The 19,965-nt window shown below is 38.4% G+C and overlaps 1 protein-coding gene across 1 annotated transcript; it reads left to right on the top strand.

Annotated features, from left to right (window-relative positions):
• Nucleotides 1-7,998: 7,998 nt before the first annotated feature.
• LOC138356444 (general transcription factor IIF subunit 2-like) lies at nucleotides 7,999-8,529 on the top strand. Its single transcript, XM_069312597.1, has one exon. The coding sequence runs from the start codon at nucleotides 7,999-8,001 to the stop codon at nucleotides 8,527-8,529; it is 531 nt and encodes a 176-aa protein (XP_069168698.1).
• The last annotated feature ends 11,436 nt before the right edge of the window (nucleotides 8,530-19,965 follow it).

Raw genomic sequence — 19,965 nt, 5'->3', positions numbered from 1 at the left:
TGCTCTGTGTTTTGATTAATATTCCTTTTACATAAAGAATTAGGGAAAAAGTAGGCAAGTAGGGGTTGTAAAAGATCCAGTGTGAGTTTGAAGCACTATGTTGGAAACTATGAGGATGAAATAAGGTTCTTTTTTTTATTTTACTTTTGAACTAGGCATGGTTTGGAAACTTTTTTAATTTATCAGTGAGAAAATTCCAAAGATTGGGCCCTTTTATTTGCGTGGAGTGTTTGCACAGATTTAGTCTTACTCTGAGGATATATAAGCGATATTTATTTCCGGTATGGTGCTCATTAGTTCTATTAAATAAATAGTGAAAAAGTTTCAGATCAACATTAGCATTTAGGAACAAGGTTTTGTACATGTAGATTGCACAGGAGAATGTGTGGAGTGAGTGTATGTTTAGCATGTCAAGGGACTTAAATAGCGAAGAAGATCTTAAAGGATCAGGTCTTTCTATGGGCTACAGAAAATAATATAGTGTTTAACGAAGATAAGTTCCAGCTCATGTGCTATGGAAAAAATGAAAATATATAGTACCAAGTACAAGTACACCGTACTTGGGCCAAGTACACACTGACATGTGGAACACAAATGTTAATGGGTAGGGTGGGAGAATTCAATTCGTTCACAAAAACATACAAGATACTTACCTTAGTGACTGTAGCCTGTCACTAAGGTAAGATTGAAGGTATTGCAGTAAGTGATATCTGACTCTATAATATTGTAGTTTAAGAACGAGGTTATTGTGGTTAACAGTGTCAAAACATTACATAGGTCAGGAAATAACCCAACAAGGTACTCATTATTATGAAGAGCAGCATGTATCAAGTTCATACTAATCCGTGCATCATTGATGCGTTTTTTGGATCTAAAGCCATATTGGCAAGAGCATATTGTGTTTAGATACATACGAGTAAAGTTGCTTGTATATTAACTTTTAAGATAATTTAGACAAGTTTGGCTAGATTGATATTGGTCTGTAATTGTTGACATAAGTGAGATCACAACTTTTAGGGACTGGGCTAACTTTTTTTTGTTAATATCAGGAAAGGTGTGGAGTTCAAGTGATTTGTTGTAGACTTATGCAATGGCTGTAGCATGAAATCAGGAGTTTTTTTTGTAAGTTACTGTTTGTATCTCAGCTAGGGCACCTGACTTTGGTTTAAGAGAAAGAATAATGTCATTAACATCAGAGGTATTAGTGGGAGTTATATAATATTGATATAATAGACTATAAACAATATATTTACCAGGTAAACTCAGGTAAATATATTGTTATAGTTTAATGTCATGTTTTAAGTTCTAAATTAGCTAAGTGAGGTAGCACCAGGTCGTGACTAAATAATAAACAGATATACAGTAATTCATATCCAGAGTCTGACTAATATATTTGCCAGTGTTGATTCAGGGTAATATCAATGCCAGAGTCAGATTAATAAAACTGCCAGAGTCAGGTTAATAAATGCCAGAGTCATGCTAATACATGTACAAAAAAATGTACTCACTTAGTTGTAATGTAGTCACCTAGTTGTATTTAAGGAGGTTTAAATTTAAAATTCAAAATATATAATTTGAGAAAGATTTCTAAAAAACATATATATACCATTTTAATATTTAAACTGTTTAATATGATAAAACAGTTTGAAGCATTAAAAGCCACAACATAGGAGAAATCTGAGAACAAGAGATGTTTTTTTACCCACATGATTATTAACATATGGAACTACCTACCCGCCGAATACGTAAATGGCAAAACTCTACTAACTTTTAAAGTATAGATCATCAAGGCAAATGAGGGGACCTTCTACAAGCAGCTGGCTTTCAGTCTTTTTCAAGACCACTAGTATTTCTGGATCTCAGGTAAACTCAGGTACAGTAATATAATTCTGTACAATATCACAGGTATGAATTCCTGCTAGGCTAAATTGCTAACTCTCTCTGCACACTCTTGTATCAACTCCTAGCATCTTCAACTGGTAAGCACCACACTAAATACACAGTAGGTAATTACAGTTCAGTAATTCTTAACTAAATAGTAAGAGTATCTCCAGCAAAAAAGGAACTTTATTTACGAGACTAATGACACTTATATATCATGTAAGATGAGACAGTATATTGTAACAAGGTGTTTATATCATTATATTATCATTTTTACTTTCTCAACCCCATGTACCTTCTAATATATAAATAAATAAAAAAATAAATAAATAAATATATACACGAGAATATTCACACACATTATATATATATATATATATATATATATATATATATATATATATATATATATATATATATATATATATATATATATATATATATATATATATATATATATATGTCGTACCTAATAGCCAGAACGCACTTCTCAGCCTACTATTCAAGGCCCGATTTGCCTAATAAGCCAAGTTTTCATGAATTAATGATTTTTCGTCTACCTAACCTACCTAACCTAACCTAACCTAGCTTTTTTTGGCTACCTAACCTAACCTTACCTATAAATATAGGTTAGGTTAGGTTAGGTAGGGTTGGTTAGGTTCGGTCATATATCTACGTTAATTTTAACTCCAATAAAAAAAAATTGACCTCATACATAGAGAAAAGGGTTGCTTTATCATTTCATAAGAAAAAAATTATAGTAAATATATTAATTCAGGAAAACTTGGCTTATTAGGCAAATCGAGCCTTGAATAGTAGGCTGAGAAGTGAGTTCTGGCTACTAGGTACGACATATATATATATATATATATATATATATATATATATATATATATATATATATATATATATATATATATATATATATATATATATATATATATATATATATATATATATATATATATATATATATATGTCGTACCTAGTAGCCAGAACGCACTTCTCGGCCTACTATGCAAGGCCCGATTTGCCTAATAAGCCAAGTTTTCATGAATTAATTGTTTTTCGACTACCTAACCTACCTAGCCTAACTTTTTTGGCTACACACACACACACACATATATATATATATATATATATATATATATATATATATATATATATATATATATATATATTTATTTATTTATTTATTTATGCATATACAAGAAGGTACATTGGGAATGTGAGGATACATAATATGGTAATTACAGTCTTGTAAAGCCACTAGTACGCGCAGCGTTTCGGGCAGGTCCTTAATCTAAAAAAAATTTAAGTAGGTAAATACTTGCAAAATTTATAGACAAAAAAAAAATGCTAACAGTTACATGGAATGAAAAAAAGATGAGAGAAAATTGTAGGTACAGTATATTAAAGCACATAGGTAGCTAAGATTGATTACAATGACAGCTTGAATGGTAGTTGACAAAAATTGGTTTTCACAATACAGCAGAAAACAATATAAGATTGATTGCAATGACAGCTTGAATGGTAGTTGACAAAAATTGGTAGTCACAATACAGCATATGGCTATTATATATATATATAAATTATATATAAAAGATGTCTACGTATAAAGATTCACACATTCTGGACTGACTACCTAAAACGGTAATTTTGCTTTATCATCTGAATGCACCAAACTGTGCCTTTTCATATTTCCAAACTGAAGTCGAACACCCGAAAATGAATATATCCATGAAAACTGAATCACGTCCTACTATTTGGAGAATTGTTAGTTCTTTTTCATACTAATATGTCTAGTTTGTGTCATATAATTATTCATCCCGATGGTTGGTAAATATTGGATGGTTGGAAACAGAAGGATAAAAGTCAAACATCTGTTAACTTTTCTTTTAAAGTACTGTATAGCTGGAAAATATCAGGCAAACCTTCGACAATCTGCCGATTTCCTTTCCTCTTCAAGGCTACTATTGTTAGTGTCTGTCACGGTAAACCTATGTAAAATCGGAATTTTTTTTTCAACAGGACCCTGCACTAGAGTTGATGTTGGGAGACGCTCTGCTTCGTGGCTAATGGATTAATATTTGACTGTTGGTCAGGACTTGAGCATTGTTAATTACAGTTACACTCTGTTGGAGCACTAGACGGTCAATGGTCGTCGTTCTTCTTTATGATAGGTTCAGTTTATTGTTTAGTCACGGGAGACATCTCCCGTCAGGGAGGGTGCGATCGCACCTCCACAGATCTTCAGTATCATCTACTGATACTGGTAATGGCTCAGAGAGGGCATCCACTTACGGGCTATTCATGGCTGTGCCACCTTTTGGGTGGCTTAATCTTCATCAATCACCAATCAATCAATCTATTGTTTAGTGGCCAGTATTATTCAGTTTATTGGCCAGTGCGTTGGCATCAGTTATCATTGATGAACGAGCAATTATTAGAAGGATTTAAATCGTAATATAAATAGTTATCTCATTCCTTCTTTCCTTTGAATGTCAGTGACTGTGCTTCTGCTATGCTTAATTGCCTCAAAAGCGGCCAATTTTCATGATACCTTAAATTATAAAGGCAAAATTTGGGCCGAGTATAAAAGTATAAGCAAAATTGATTGAGTATCCACAAAAATTAAGAAAAGAAAACAGCACACCCGTTACATTAAAGAAAACGTATTCCTCGTTTCGGGGAGAATATTCTAGGGAGGCCAGCCGGTAACTGGAACAGCCCGGTAAGTGCATTTATGTACTAAATACGTAAGTATGAAAATGTACTTATTACACTTAGTATTAAAACGTACTGTTTATTCGGAGGATGGGTTGACAAAACACAAATTTATCACTTGTTCCGGGTGCCTGTACACACCAACAATCAACATAAGTATTATAAGTACTCTTGATAGTACTACACGGCAAACTGGTGCATTACTGTGACATGGGTGAGACTTGCTCACGACATATAAAATCCTCAGGCTAGATAATACAGCCGACTAACATAGCTAACTAAAGGGGAATGGGGAGGGAAACTAGAAACACCTACTTCAACCTATCCTCCGATGAGAGTCGAGATGTAGCTCCTGGTCCTCGTGTCGGGAACGCCCCCACACACACGTCGTCGTGTCCTACCGGAACCACTCGTCGTCCCACCGTTTAGCGCGTCGTCTCCGTGCCCTCTTCTCTGCAGGTCCGTGCTCCTTCTCGACTTCTGGTAGAGTTGGAGTCGGTCTCCTGGCCGTCGACTTCTCCCAACGACGGCTGCCGCCTACGTCTCAGCTACAGTCGTCCGGAATCCCCAATAGTCCTCTCCTTCCTCAGCTACCCAGTGGCTCTGTCAGCCACTACGCCGTCACGAACTGGTGAACTGCCACAGACGTCACATACGTCACTGCACAGGCTTCACTTCTTCTTGCACAGTACCTGACTGGAGCACTTGTTGCTCAATAACCGTCGATTCCCTCTCTGGTTCAACACATGAACAAGGGAAGACCTAACAACATAAGAACATAAGAACAAAGGTAACTGCAGAAGGCCTATTGGCCCATACGAGGCAGCTCCTATTCTATAACCACCCAATCCCACTCATATACTTGTCCAACCCGTGCTTGAAACAATCGAGGGACCCCACCTCCACAATGTTACGCGGCAATTGGTTCCACAAATCAACAACCCTGTTACTGAACCAGTATTTACCCAAGTCTTTCCTAAATCTAAACTTATCCAATTTATATCCATTGTTTCGTGTTCTGTCCTGTGTTGATACTTTTAATACCCTATTAATATCCCCCCGGTTATGTCCATTCATCCACTTGTAAACCTCTATCATGTCACCCCTAACTCTTCGCCTTTCCAGTGAATGCAACTTAAGCTTTGTTAATCTTTCTTCATATGAAAGATTTCTAATTTGGGGAATTAACTTAGTCATCCTACGCTGGACACGTTCAAGTGAATTTATATCCATTCTATAATATGGCGACCAAAACTGAACTGCATAATCTAAATGGGGCCTAACTAGAGCAAGATATAGCTTGAGAACCACACCAGGTGTCTTGTTACTAACGCTGCGATTAATAAATCCAAGTGTCCGATTTGCCTTATTACGAACATTTATGCATTGATCCTTTTGTTTTAAATTCTTACTAATCATAACTCCCAGATCCCTTTCGCAATCCGACTTCGCAATCACAACACCATCTAGCTCGTATCTTGTAACTCTATCATCATTACCTAACCTCAGAACTTTACATTTATCAGCATTAAACTGCATCTGCCAATCCTTGAATTCAAGGATTGGCAGATGCCAATCTGTTCAAGATTGGCAATCTTGTTCAAAGTCAATCAATAAATCAATTCAAAGTAATAAATCAATCAATTCAAAGTAATAAATCAATCTGTTCAAAGTTCAAGTGAATTTATATCCATTCTATAGTATGGCGACCAAAACTCAACTGTATAATCTAAATGGGGCCTAACCAGAGCAAGATATAGCTGAGGAACCACACCAGGTGTCTTGTTAATTACGCTTCGATTAATAAACCCTAGTGTCCTATTTGCCTTATTACGAACATTCAGGCATTGATCTTTTTGTTTTAAATTCTTACTAATCATAACTCCCAGATCCCTTTCGCAATCCGACTTCGCAATCTCAACACTTACCTTTATTCTTATGTTCTTAGACATATATGAATGAGATTAGGTGGTTATAAATAGCAGCTTTCTTGTGTGGGGCCAGTAGGAAATTTGCAGTTACGTTTATTCTTATTTTCCTACGTTTAGATTTAGGAAATACCTAGGAAAATAGTGGTTCGGTAACATGGTTGTTGATTTGTGGAACCAATTATCGCATATCTTGATAGAAGTAGGATCCCTTGATTGTTTCAAGTATGCGTTGGACTTATATATTGATGGGATTGGGAAGATATAAATAGGTGCTGCCTCGTATGGGCCAATAGGCTTTCTGCAGTTACCTTCATTCTTGTTCCTAATTCCCTATTAATATCCCGTTTGATGTGTCCATCCATCCACTTGCACACCTCTACTAAGTCACTCCGAATTCTTGGCCTTTCTAGAGAATGCAAATTAGTACTACTTAGTCAATCTTTCTTCATATGACAAGTTTCTCATATGCAGGATTAACTTTGTTATTCTCGTATGGGCCAATAGGCCTTCTGCAGTTACCTTCATTCTTATGTTCCTAATACCCTATTAATATCCCGTTTGATGTGTCCATCCATCCACTTGCACACCTCTACTAAGTCACTCCGAATTCTTGGCCGGTGTAGAGAATGCAAATTTGTACTACTTAGTTAATCTTTCTTCATATGACAAGTTTCTAATTTGCAGGATTAACTTTGTTATCCTACGCTGGGCGTGTTCTAGTGAATTTATATCAGAAAACGTATATTTTAACTTGTTAAAAATATTTTGATTCATATTCATAAACAGTCTACTCATGCACATGTATAAACATACATGCCTCGTATTGTCAGTCTAACTTTATTCTAATGTTCTTAGCAATTTGAATATTTATCGGCATCGAGAAATAACCAAATAAACAAGTTCCATCATCCAGCAACATCAGTCACCTGAGATAGCTGCTACATAACCCCCCGGTGGCCACAACGGGTTAGCTCATTACTCATTTAGCTCACAGACTACAAGGTTGGTCACAAGCAGTACCACCACTGCAGTCACTCTCTCCATCACCTGTGTTCCCTTACCAACACCACTCCCAACCACCAGGTGTATTCAACAACAACCACCACATCGACAAACTTCACCAGCCCTCTTCCAGATATTTTCTGAAACACTAGCACGTGTCGGAAAGACGTTTTATAAAGTGGTCAAGTAACTATATATTCTCGTGTTTTCCATCATGAGCCAACAGTCTAAGATGGACTTGGATATTACGAATTGCAGCCGTGGGCTGTGGCTGGTCAAGGTACCTAAATATTTGGGGGACAAATGGGCAGACTGTGCTGGTCATGACGTTGGAAAGCTTAAGATTACCAAGGTGCCTGGTTAACCTCCGACAATAACCTTTAAATCTAGTGAACATACCTTGAAGGACGGGAAAATTCCTCGAGAGCACAAGGTAATTTCTCATAGTTTAAAAGAAATGACACTCGGAGTTCTTTCTGAACCAGATCTCGGCAGCAGCAGCTCGGATGCTGCAGTTTCCGAGACACAGCAATTGTTCTTTGAGGGACAATTCATCCATAAACTAGAATGTCAGCCTGTAGTTGACGACTACTATATCAATCAGAAAAGGGAAGCTGTGAAGAAAGCTGCCCAGTCTCTTCATACAGTAAAGCTTATTGACAGACCCCTCAACGGCTATAAGCCTATTTCACACCATAAACATAATGTTCATTTAGAGCAGAAGAAGAAGGCAGGAGGTAAGACGATTCGTGATGATAAAGATAAGGTCATGGAGTTGTTGTTTGCTGCATTTGAAAAGCATCAGTATTACAATATTAAGGATCTCCACAAGATTACCCGACAACCAATCACATATCTAAAGGAGATCCTGAAAGACCTATGTAACTATAATGTTAAGAATCCTCACAAGAATATGTGGGAACTCAAGCCCGAGTACCGTCATTACAAGCTTGCCGAAAAGGCTGTGGAAAATTCAGTGTATGATTAGGTTCATACTAAACTTTGTTTCACAGTACAAAGGTAAAGAAAACGTGAAAGATCCAGGCAAATATTAGCCTCATACTCCAAGGTAGATCTGAGGTTATGATCTACCTTGCGGTGCTTGTGCCTCTATCCGCTGCCCTTTACTGCAAGCCACGGCCGCTGCTCTGTCCCGTCTTCCAGACTGTACAGTATCAGGACGAGTGGCAGAATGCCACAGAGATCGTGGTGTTTCCCATCAACCAGATCCTCCTCAACACCGTGTTCCAAGTCAGTGATGTTCCCGTGACCTCCGTCACAGTCCAGACGGTGACGGCACCAGCCCTGCAGCTGGTAATGATTGAGGTGAAGGTGGTGGAGGTGACTAAGCCCCTGATGGTGATGAACGTCGACACTGTCACCACCATAGAAGCAGCATCGCCTTTAACTTACTTTTAGGACACCTTGAATATATCACAGATTCAATGTATCAATATCACGTGTTCATTGTATAGATATCATAAAAATAAATACTTATACAGAACTTCTTCTTGCTTAACCTATTTTGGATCAATGTTTTGACTAAGAATATAAGAAAAATGGAAAATCGCTGCTTACAGTGATCTGTTGACGAAATAAGGCAAATAGGACACTGGGATTTATTTATCAAAGCATTAGTAATAAAACACCTTGTGTGTTTTACACAAGGTGTTATATCCAGATCCTTCAGTTATATCCTGCTCTGTTTAGGCCCCATTTACATCATGCAGTTTAGTTTCGATTGCCGTGTTATATGTTGGGAATCCTGACACCCAAATTGTTAACCCCTGTCACCACAACATAAATTGGTTGTGACCAGAAACTAATTTTACTAACCATTAATTTCAAGTAGGTGAATGTCAGAAGTTTTCTAGAAATCCATAACCGCGCAATTGCGTCAGTTACCACGTGCGATGACTGCTTTTTTTTAACAAATTATTTAACAGTTGTGATTATGAGTTTCAAACGGCGAGGGAAGGAAAATAAAAAGCAAAAATGGTTTCAAACCTCAATACAGGTAAGGAAATAAATAAAAATTATCAATAAATATAATGCATAGTGTAGCTATGCACCTCTATATTAATTAAGTGCGTCATTTTGTGTTTAAATCCATGGAAAATAGTGGTTTTAAATCCGCGGGGATGACGCGCACATTAATATCCAACCATAAGACTAAGCACTCACGTAAATTTATCCATTAATTGTGTGGATTATTTTCGTGTTAGTGTCAATAACATATTAATAAATACTCATCAAATACCAGAGTTGAAGAGATTACCCCATACTAATTATATATACATAAACTCAAAATAAGAGTCTTTTATATAAAACCAAACAAAATACATAGCACTATTCCATTACTCCTCATTATTATGGTATATAAATTTATTGCCAAACCTTAACTGTAGTTAGGACAATTTTAGGCAGGAGCCCAACTAAATGTTGCTCAATCTAGCCTAATCTATTGATTTGTGCTAAGCCACTAAGGATAGGAATCTCATTTAGTTAGCACTGTACTAAGGAATGTGCACTAGCCAACATTTAATATATTGTGCAGACCCAAAACAGGGTGGGAATTATTAATTACATGAATTGTGTTCAACATATTTACTCTTAAGTTATTTATATTGTGTTTAACCTACAATGTGCCACTGATGCATCCAAATGTGAAAATGAAGCAGTATTGGGGAAATTTGACAAAAATCGGCGGGAAAATAGACACGGAAAATGAGTCACTATCCAATCAGGACGATCTAAATAGCGTTTTGAAATTGTAAAAAGATTAGCAGATGCAGTTTAATGGTGACATATGTATGGTTTTGAGGCACGGAAATGATGATAGAGTTCCATGATACAAGCTAGATGGTGTTGAGATTGCGAAAAGGATCTGGAAGTTATGATCGGTAAGAATATAAAATTCATAAATGAATGCATAAATGCTCGTAATAAGGCAAATAGGACACTGGGATTTATTAATCGAAGCGTTAGTAACAAGACACCTGGTGTTGCTCTTCAGCTATATCTTGTGCTGGTTAGGCCCCATTAAGATTATGCGGCTTAGTTTTAGTACTAAGCCGCATAATCTTAATCAATATATTCACTTAAATGTGCCCAACGCATGATGACAAAGTTAATTCCCAAAATTAGAAAACTGTCTTATGAAGAGAGATTAACAAAGTCTAAATTGCAGTGTATGGAAAGGGGAAGAGGTAGTGTGTGATAGAGGTGTACAAGTGGATGAATGATCATAACATAGGTGGGTATTAAAAGTATTAACACAAGACAGAACACGAAACAATGGGTATAAATTGGATAAGTTTAGATTTAGGAAAGATCTGGGTAAATACTGGTTCGGTATGAGGGTTGTTGATTTATGAAAACCAATTACCACATAACGTGGTACATAAGAACAAAGGCAACTGCAGAAGGCCTGTTGGCCCATACGAGGCAGCTCCTATTTATAACCACCCTATCCCACTCATATACATGTCCAACCCATGCTTGAAACAATCGAGGGACCCCACCTCCACAATTTTACACGGCAATTGGTTCCACAAATCAACAACCCTTATACTGAACCAGTATTTACCCAAGTCTTTTCTAAATCTAAACTTATCCAATTTATACCCATTGTTTTGTGTTCTGTCTTGTGTTGATACTATTAATACCCTATTAATATTCCCTTTGTTATGCCCATTCACCTATTTGTAAACCTCTATCATGTCACCCCTAACTCTTCACCTTTCCAGTGAATGCAACTTAAGCTTTGTTAATCTTTCTTCATGTGAAAGATTTCTAATTTGGGGAAATAACTTAGTCATTCTATGCTGGACACGTTCAAGTGAATTTATATCCATTCTACAATATCGCGACCAAAACTGAACTGCATAATCTAAATGGAGCCTAACTAGAGCAAGATATAGCTTGAGAACCACACCAGGTGTCTTGTTATTAACGCTGCGATTAATAAATCCAAGTGTCCGATTTGCCTTATTACGAACATTTATGCATTGATCCTTTTGTTTTAAATTCTTACTAATCATAACTCCCAGATCCCTTTCACAATTCGACTTCGCAATCTCAACACCATCTAGCTCGTATCTTGTAACCCCTATCATCATTACCTAATCTCAGAACTTTACATTTATCAGCATTAAACTGCATCTGCCAATCCTTCGACCATTTCAAAACCCTATCTAGATCAACTTGAAGTGATAGTGAGTCCTCCTCCGAATTAATTTCCCTACCGATTTTCGTATCATCGGCAAATTTGCAAATGTTGCTACTCAAACCTGAATGTAAATCATTTATATATATTATAAACAACAGAGGTCCCAGGACAGAGCCCTGGTTGGACACTTGAACGTGTCCAACGTAGGATGACTAAGTTAATTCCTCAAATTAGAAATCTTTCATATGAAGAAAGATTCACAAAGCTTAAGTTGCATTCACTGGAAAGGCGAAGAGTTAGCGGTGACATGATAGAGGTTTACAAGTGGATGAATGGAAATAAAAGGGGGGATATTTATAGGGTATTAAAAATATCAACACAAGACAGAACACGAAACAATGGGTATAAATTGAATAAGTTTCGATTTAGGACAGACTTGGGTAAATACTGGTTCAGTAACAGGGTTGTTGATTTGTGGAACCAATTGCCGAGTAACGTGGTGGATGTGGGGTCCCTCGATTGTTTCAAGCGCGGGTTGGACAAGTATATGAGTGGGATTGGGTGGTTATAGACAGGAGCTGCCTCGCATGGGTCAATAGGCTTTCTGCAGTTCCTTTGTTCTTATGTTATAAATATGAGCTGCCTCATATGGGCCAATTGACCTTCTACAGCTACCTTTATTTTTGTGTCTTATGATCCCTTTGTTTTGTGAGTACCTTGAGGGACCTGCGCTTCCTTCGTTGTCTTACTTTAAAAGTATCAACACATGGCAGTGTTACGAACCCGGATCCAGCGTCCGAGCAAGGAGCAGTAACGACTACGCCATCTGTGGGTCAGCTCCCGAAACCCCCGCCAAACGAACGACGACACCGTATGAGGACGGCGAATATCGGCCACAAGGGCCAGTTTCCAGTCCTGTGCAGCTCACAACACAGCCGCTCCTGACCTCTGGTGAGGTGGTGCTCCGACGACAGCGCCATCTATGGACTGGATACGTCAGGTGTTTGCGCCCGAGCCCGTAAGTGAGGAGTATTAGTGTCCCGGTTATTGATGACGTGTCTGTTTACAGAGTCGACCTGGGACCGCTGTGTTGAGGGTTGAGTCAGTCTACCCGAGGCAGCCAGTCTCCATACTGTGAAGTTTGCTGCAGCTGTTGTGACGTCGTCCCCCCGGAAGAACACTGTGGTGTGTTAGCCTGCCAGTGGAGTGGCAGTGAAAGGATTTACCCGGGACCGACTGTTGGAGACGATCATCCACTGGGGTATTGAGGACAGGAGGGTGATTTGCGATATCACACGAGACTCCTGTCTAGGGAGTACCCCTGATATCGTTCGTGGAGTGGCCGTACCAGCCTTGGTGGCTCAGTACCTGCCAGCAGACCAGCTGGACGTGTGGTTGACGGCCTCCACGGCGGTGCCCCCAGTGGACCTGTGTTTTGGCTGACCTGTGGCCTGGGTAGGCTCGACATTCTCAGAGGACACGTCGTGAGGCCACGAAGAAAGCACCAAGGACTCGGCACCAAGTGGTGTGGCACCAGCGTCTTCAGCAGAAGACCACGATTATGGATTAATCCCCTTGTATAGTGTTAATACCCTCCCCCTGTGCACTTTTTGCTTTTTATATATTTAATCAGTGATGGACATTATATAATATTAAGTTCTTAGCTTTCTTTCCCTACTCCCTTTAAGTTACTTGCGTCACGGATCTTAAGAACATAAGAACAAAGGTAACTGCAGAAGGCCTATTGGCCCATACGAGGCAGCTCCTATTCTATAACCACCCAATCCCACTCATATACTTGTCCAACCCGTGCTTGAAACAATCGAGGGACCCCACCTCCACAATGTTACGCGGCAATTGGTTCCACAAATCAACAACCCTGTTACTGAACCAGTATTTACCCAAGTCTTTCCTAAATCTAAACTTATCCAATTTATATCCATTGTTTCGTGTTCTGTCCTGTGTTGATACTTTTAATACCCTATTAATATCCCCCCGGTTATGTCCATTCATCCACTTGTAAACCTCTATCATGTCACCCCTAACTCTTCGCCTTTCTAGTGAATGCAACTTAAGCTTTGTTAATCTTTCTTCATATGAAAGATTTCTAATTTGGGGAATTAACTTAGTCATCCTACGCTGGACACGTTCAAGTGAATTTATATCCATTCTATAATATGGCGACCAAAACTGAACTGCATAATCTAAATGGGGCCTAACTAGAGCAAGATATAGCTTGAGAACCACACCAGGTGTCTTGTTACTAACGCTGCGATTAATAAATCCAAGTGTCCGATTTGCCTTATTACGAACATTTATGCATTGATCCTTTTGTTTTAAATTCTTACTAATCATAACTCCCAGATCCCTTTCGCAATCCGACTTCGCAATCACAACACCATCTAGCTCGTATCTTGTAACTCTATCATCATTACCTAACCTCAGAACTTTACATTTATCAGCATTAAACTGCATCTGCCAATCCTTTGACCATTTCAAAACCCTATCTAGATCAACTTGAAGTGATAGTGAGTCCTCCTCCGAATTAATTTCCCTACCGATTTTCGTATCATCGGCAAATTTGCAAATGTTGCTACTCAAACCTGAATCTAAATCATTTATATATATTATAAACAACAGAGGTCCCAGGACAGAGCCTTGAGGCACTCCACTTACAACATTTTCCCACTCTGACTTGATTCCATTTATACTAACTCTCTGTTTCCTTTGGTATAGCCATGCCCTAATCCAGCTTAATATAGCACCCCCAATACCATGAGACTCTATTTTTTTAATCAGTCTTTCATGTGGCACTGTATCAAAAGCTTTGCTAAAGTCAAGGTATACAACATCGCAATCCTTACCACTATCAACTGCCTCAACAATGCTAGAATAAAAAGATAACAAATTTGTTAAACATGAACGGCCATTTATAAAACAATGTTGCGACTCAATTATTAATTTATGTTTTTCAAGATGAAGACGAATTTTATTTGCAATTATAGATTCGAGTAACTTTCCCACAATAGACGTTAGGATAATTGGTCGATAGTTAGACGCAAGTGATCTATCTCCTTTCTTAAAAACTGGTATCACATTAGCAACTTTCCAAAACTCTGGCACTCTGCCTGACTCTATTGATTTATTAAATATGGTTGACAGTGGGTCACAAAGCTCCTCTTTGCATCTTTAAGCACCCTAGCAAACATTTCATCCGGCCCTGGGGATTTGTTTGGTTTGAGTTTTACTATTTGTTTAAGAACATCATCCCTGGTAACTGCTAAACTCGTCAACCTGTCCTCGTCCCCACCCACATAGACTTGTTCGGCTGAAGGCATATTGTTAAGTTCCTCTTTAGTAAATACAGATACAAAATATTTATTAAAAATACTACTCATCTCTTCATCACTATCTGTTATTTGACCTGTCTCAGTTTTTAATGGACCTATCCTTTCCCTAGTCTTAGTACGATATAACTGAAAAAACCCTTTAGGATTTGTCTTTGCTTGCCCTGCTATGCGAACTTCATAGTTTCTTTTTGCTTTCCTTATCTCTTTTTTAACATTTCTAACCAGTTGTACGAATTCCTGTTCTAAAGTGACCTCCCCATTTTTAATCCTTTTGTACCAAGCTCTCTTTTTACCTATAAGGTTCTTCAAATTCTTTGTTATCCACTTTGGGTCATTAGTATACGATCTATTCAATTTGTATGGTATACTACGTTCCTGTGCTTTGTTTAGAATATTCTTAAATAAGTTATATATTGAATCCACATCGAAATCCCCATTTAAGTCACCTATCGCTGGGTTCATGTCTCGCTCCAAGACCGGCCCACACCCCATACCCAAGCCTTTCCAATCAATTTGACCCAAAAAATTTCTTAGGCTATTAAAATCAGCTTTTCGAAAATCTGGCACTTTAACAGAATTTTCTCCTACTGGTCTATTCCATTCTATGCTAAATCTGATTTCTTTGTGATCACTGCTCCCTAGCTCACTCCCTATTTCGATGTCATTAATTTGCGTTTCCCTGTTAGTTAACACTAAATCTAAAATATTATTTTCCCGTGTTGGTTCCTTAATGTGTTGCGTAAGAAAGCAATCGTCAATTAATTCTAGAAAATCTTTTGCTTCACTATTCCCTGTTTTGTTCAACCAGTTTATTCCGCTAAAATTAAAGTCACCCATGACATAAATACTGTTAGATCTAGATGCTCTAGATATTTCATCCCATAGATGCTTTGCTTCCATTCTGTCTAAATTTGGTGGCCTATATATTACTCCTATTATAATATTATTAGCTTTTTCGTTTAATTCAATCCAAATAGTTTCTGTGTGTGGCTCTGTTTTGATTCCCTCTTTGAGACTACATTTCAAATTGTCCCTAACATATATGGCTACTCCACCTCCTCGTCTAATATATCTATCTGTGTGAAATAGTTTAAATCCATATATTTGATATTCAGCTAATAGTTCTCTATTTTCTACATTCATCCACGTTTCGGTAAGTGCAATAATATCTATTTTTTCTGTGCAGACAAGAGCATTTAATTCGTTAATTTTATTTCTTAGACTTCTACTGTTAGTGTAATATACCCTAAGTGAATTGTTATTTTGCGGACCTTCTCTTTCCCTGATCGTTTTGCCAATTCCTTTCTCCCACAAACACATACTTTTATTACCTCCTTCCTCCAAATCAATTCCCATACCTCTATCTACTAACAGTTTAAACCCAAACAAACACCTCTAACCACTTCTTCTAGCGAGTTTGCAACAGCAACAACCCCAGCTCTCGATAGATGCACCCCATCACGAGCATACATTTCATTTCTTCCATAGAAGTGTTCCCAGTTGTCTATGAAAGATATTGCATTTGATTTGCAATATCTTTCCAGCCGGCAATTGACACCAAGTGCCCTCGATATCCATTCATTTCCCACTCCCTTTCTTGGAAGAATGCCACATATGATCGGGATTCCTCCCTTGCTCCTAACTAACTCTATGGCTGTTTTATACCTCAGAATCAGTTCCTCACTCCTGACTCGACCAACATCATTTCCTCCCACGCTAATGCAAATAATGGGATTGTTCCCATTACCAGCCATAATATCATTCATGTTGTTTATAATATCACCAATGCCAGCTCCGGGATAGCAAACCCTTAACCTGTTCCCCCTATCTCTAGCACAAAACGTTCTATCCAAATACCTTATCTGGGAATCTCCCACAACTAATGTTTGCTTAGGTACTTCCTTTACTTTCTGAGGGGCCTGCGCTTCCTTTCTCTTCGTTGCTTTCCCTTTTGCGCGATCCACAGTCTCTCCACAGCACTCGTCCTCCAAAACGTCAAATGAATTTGAAGTTGCTATGGCGTTTGAAGGCGGCTTTATCAAAGTCTTCTTAAGGCCCCTGTCTTTCACAACTCTCCAAGACGAGGTCCCTTTACTGCTGGTCTCCTCCTTCGTTACTTCTCGTTGTTCTTTAAGCTGACGCACCTCCTCCCGCAGAGAGTCCAACTCTGTCCTCAGGGCTCCCACTAGAGTCACCAGGTCCTTCACTACAACTTCCATATTGCTATGATCTCATCCCTTGATAGCCACTACTGGCTCGGGAACGGATACATATATCTTCCTCTAACAACATCAGAGTAAGGACCCCGTTGCGTCCCGAGAGGGCCGTAACAGGCAGAACATGAAACAATGGGTATAAATTGGATAAGTTTATATTTAGGAAAGACCTGGATAAATGTTGACCAGACCACATGCTAGAAGGTGACGGGACGACGACGTTTCGGTCCGTTCTGGACCATTCTCAAGTCGATTGTGAGTCGTCGTCCCTTCACCTTCTAGTGTGTGGTCTGGTCAACATTCTTCTTCAACGTTGTTGTGACTCATCGCCTGCGACCTGGGTAAATATTGGTTCGGTAACAAGGTTGTTGATTTGTGGAACCAATTACTACGTAACATAATAGAAGTATGATTGTTTCAATCATAGGTAAGACTTGATGATGTTTTCCTTGCTAACTTCAACGTATCCAACATCACTAACAAGAGCATGTTGGCACTATCCACTGACACTATCAATCGTATGTGGATTTGTGGAAACAATTGCCACATAACGAGGTGGATATTATGGTCCCTATATTGTTTCAAACGTGGGTTGGACATGTATATGAGTGCAATTGGGTGGTTATATATATAGGAGCTGACTCATATGGGCCAATAGGCCTTCTGCAGTTACATATGAACATACATAAGAACAAGGTAACTGCATAAGGCCTATTGGCCCATACGAGGCAGCTCCTATCTATAACCACCCAATCCCACTCATACATGTCCAACCCACGCTTGAAACAATCGAGGGACCCCACCTCCACCACGTTACGTGGTAATTGGTTCCACAAATCGACAACCCTGTTACCGAACCAGTATTTACCCAAGCCTTTCCTAAATCTAAACTTATCCAATTTATAACCATTGTTTCATGTTCTGTCTTGTGTTGATACTTTTAATACCCTATTAATATCCCTTTTGTTATGTCCAGTAATCCACTTGTAAACCTCTATCATGTCACACCTAACTCTTCGCCTTTCCAGTGATGCAAGTTAAGCTTTGTTAATCTTTCTTCATATGAAAGATTTCTAATTTGGGGAATTAACTTAGTCATTCTATGCTGGACACGTTCAAGTGAATTTATATCCATTCTATAGTATGGCGACCAAAACTCAACTGTATAATCTAAATGGGGCCTAACCAGAGCAAGATATAGCTGAAGAACCACACCAGGTGTCTTGTTAACATTTGCAAATTTGCCGATGATACGAAAATCGGTAGGGAAATTAATTCGGAGGAGGACTCACTATCACTTCAAGTTGATCTAGATAGGGTTTTGAAATGGTCAAAGGATTGGCAGATGCAGTTTAATGCTGATAAATGTAAAGTTCTGAGGTTAGGTAATGATGATAGAGTTACAAGATACGAGCTAGATGGTGTTGTGATTGCGAAGTCGGATTGCGAAAGGGATCTGGGAGTTATGATTAGTAAGAATTTAAAACAAAAGGATCAATGCATAAATGTTCGTAATAAGGCAAATCGGACACTTGGATTTATTAATCGCAGCGTTAGTAACAAGACACCTGGTGTGGTTCTCAAGCTATATCTTGCTCTAGTTAGGCCCCATTTAGATTATGCAGTTCAGTTTTGGTCGCCATATTATAGAATGGATATAAATTCACTTGAACGTGTCCAGCGTAGGATGACTAAGTTAATTCCCCAAATTAGAAATCTTTCATATGAAGAAAGATTAACAAAGCTTAAGTTGCATTCACTGGAAAGGCGAAGAGTTAGGGGTGACATGATAGAGGTTTACAAGTGGATGAATGGACATAACCGGGGGGATATTAATAGGGTATTAAAAGTATCAACACAGGACAGAACACGAAACAATGGATATAAATTGGATAAGTTTAGATTTAGGAAAGACTTGGGTAAATACTGGTTCAGTAACAGGGTTGTTGATTTGTGGAACCAATTGCCGCGTAACATTGTGGAGGTGGGGTCCCTCGATTGTTTCAAGCACGGGTTGGACAAGTATATGAGTGGGATTGGGTGGTTATAGAATAGGAGCTGCCTCGTATGGGCCAATAGGCCTTCTGCAGTTACCTTTGTTCTTATGTTCTTATGTTAATTACGCTTCGATTAATAAACCCTAGTGTCCTATTTGCCTTATTACGAACATTCAGGCATTGATCTTTTTGTTTTAAATTCTTACTAATCATAACTCCCAGATCCCTTTCACAATCCGACTTCGGAATCTCAACACTTACCTTTATTCTTATGTTCTTAGACATATATGAATGAGATTAGGTGGTTATAAATAGCAGCTTTCTTGTGTGGGGCCAGTAGGACATCTGCAGTTACGTTTATTCTTATTTTTAGGAAATACCTGGGAAAATAGTGGTTCGGTAACATGGTTGTTGATTTGTGGAACCAATTATCGCATATCTTGATAGAAGTAGGATCCCTTGATTGTTTCAAGTATGCGTTGGACTTATATATTAATGGGATTGGGAAGATATAAATAGGTGCTGCCTCGTATGGGCCAATAGGCTTTCTGCAGTTACCTTCATTCTTGATCCTAATTCCCTATTAATATCCCGTTTGATGTGTCCATCCATCCACTTGCACACCTCTACTAAGTCACTCCGAATTCTTGGCCTTTCTAGAGAATGCAAATTAGTACTACTTAGTCAATC

The sequence above is a fragment of the Procambarus clarkii genome, chromosome 72, assembly GCF_040958095.1.
Source record: "Procambarus clarkii isolate CNS0578487 chromosome 72, FALCON_Pclarkii_2.0, whole genome shotgun sequence".
Lineage (NCBI taxonomy): Eukaryota > Metazoa > Arthropoda > Malacostraca > Decapoda > Cambaridae > Procambarus > Procambarus clarkii.
This window is presented reverse-complemented; position numbering and strand designations above follow the sequence as displayed.

What these genes read in the sequence shown, in the direction of transcription:
- LOC138356444 (XM_069312597.1), top strand. Translation starts at nt 7,999, where the DNA reads ATGACACTCGGAGTTCTTTCTGAACCAGATCTCGGCAGCAGCAGCTCG.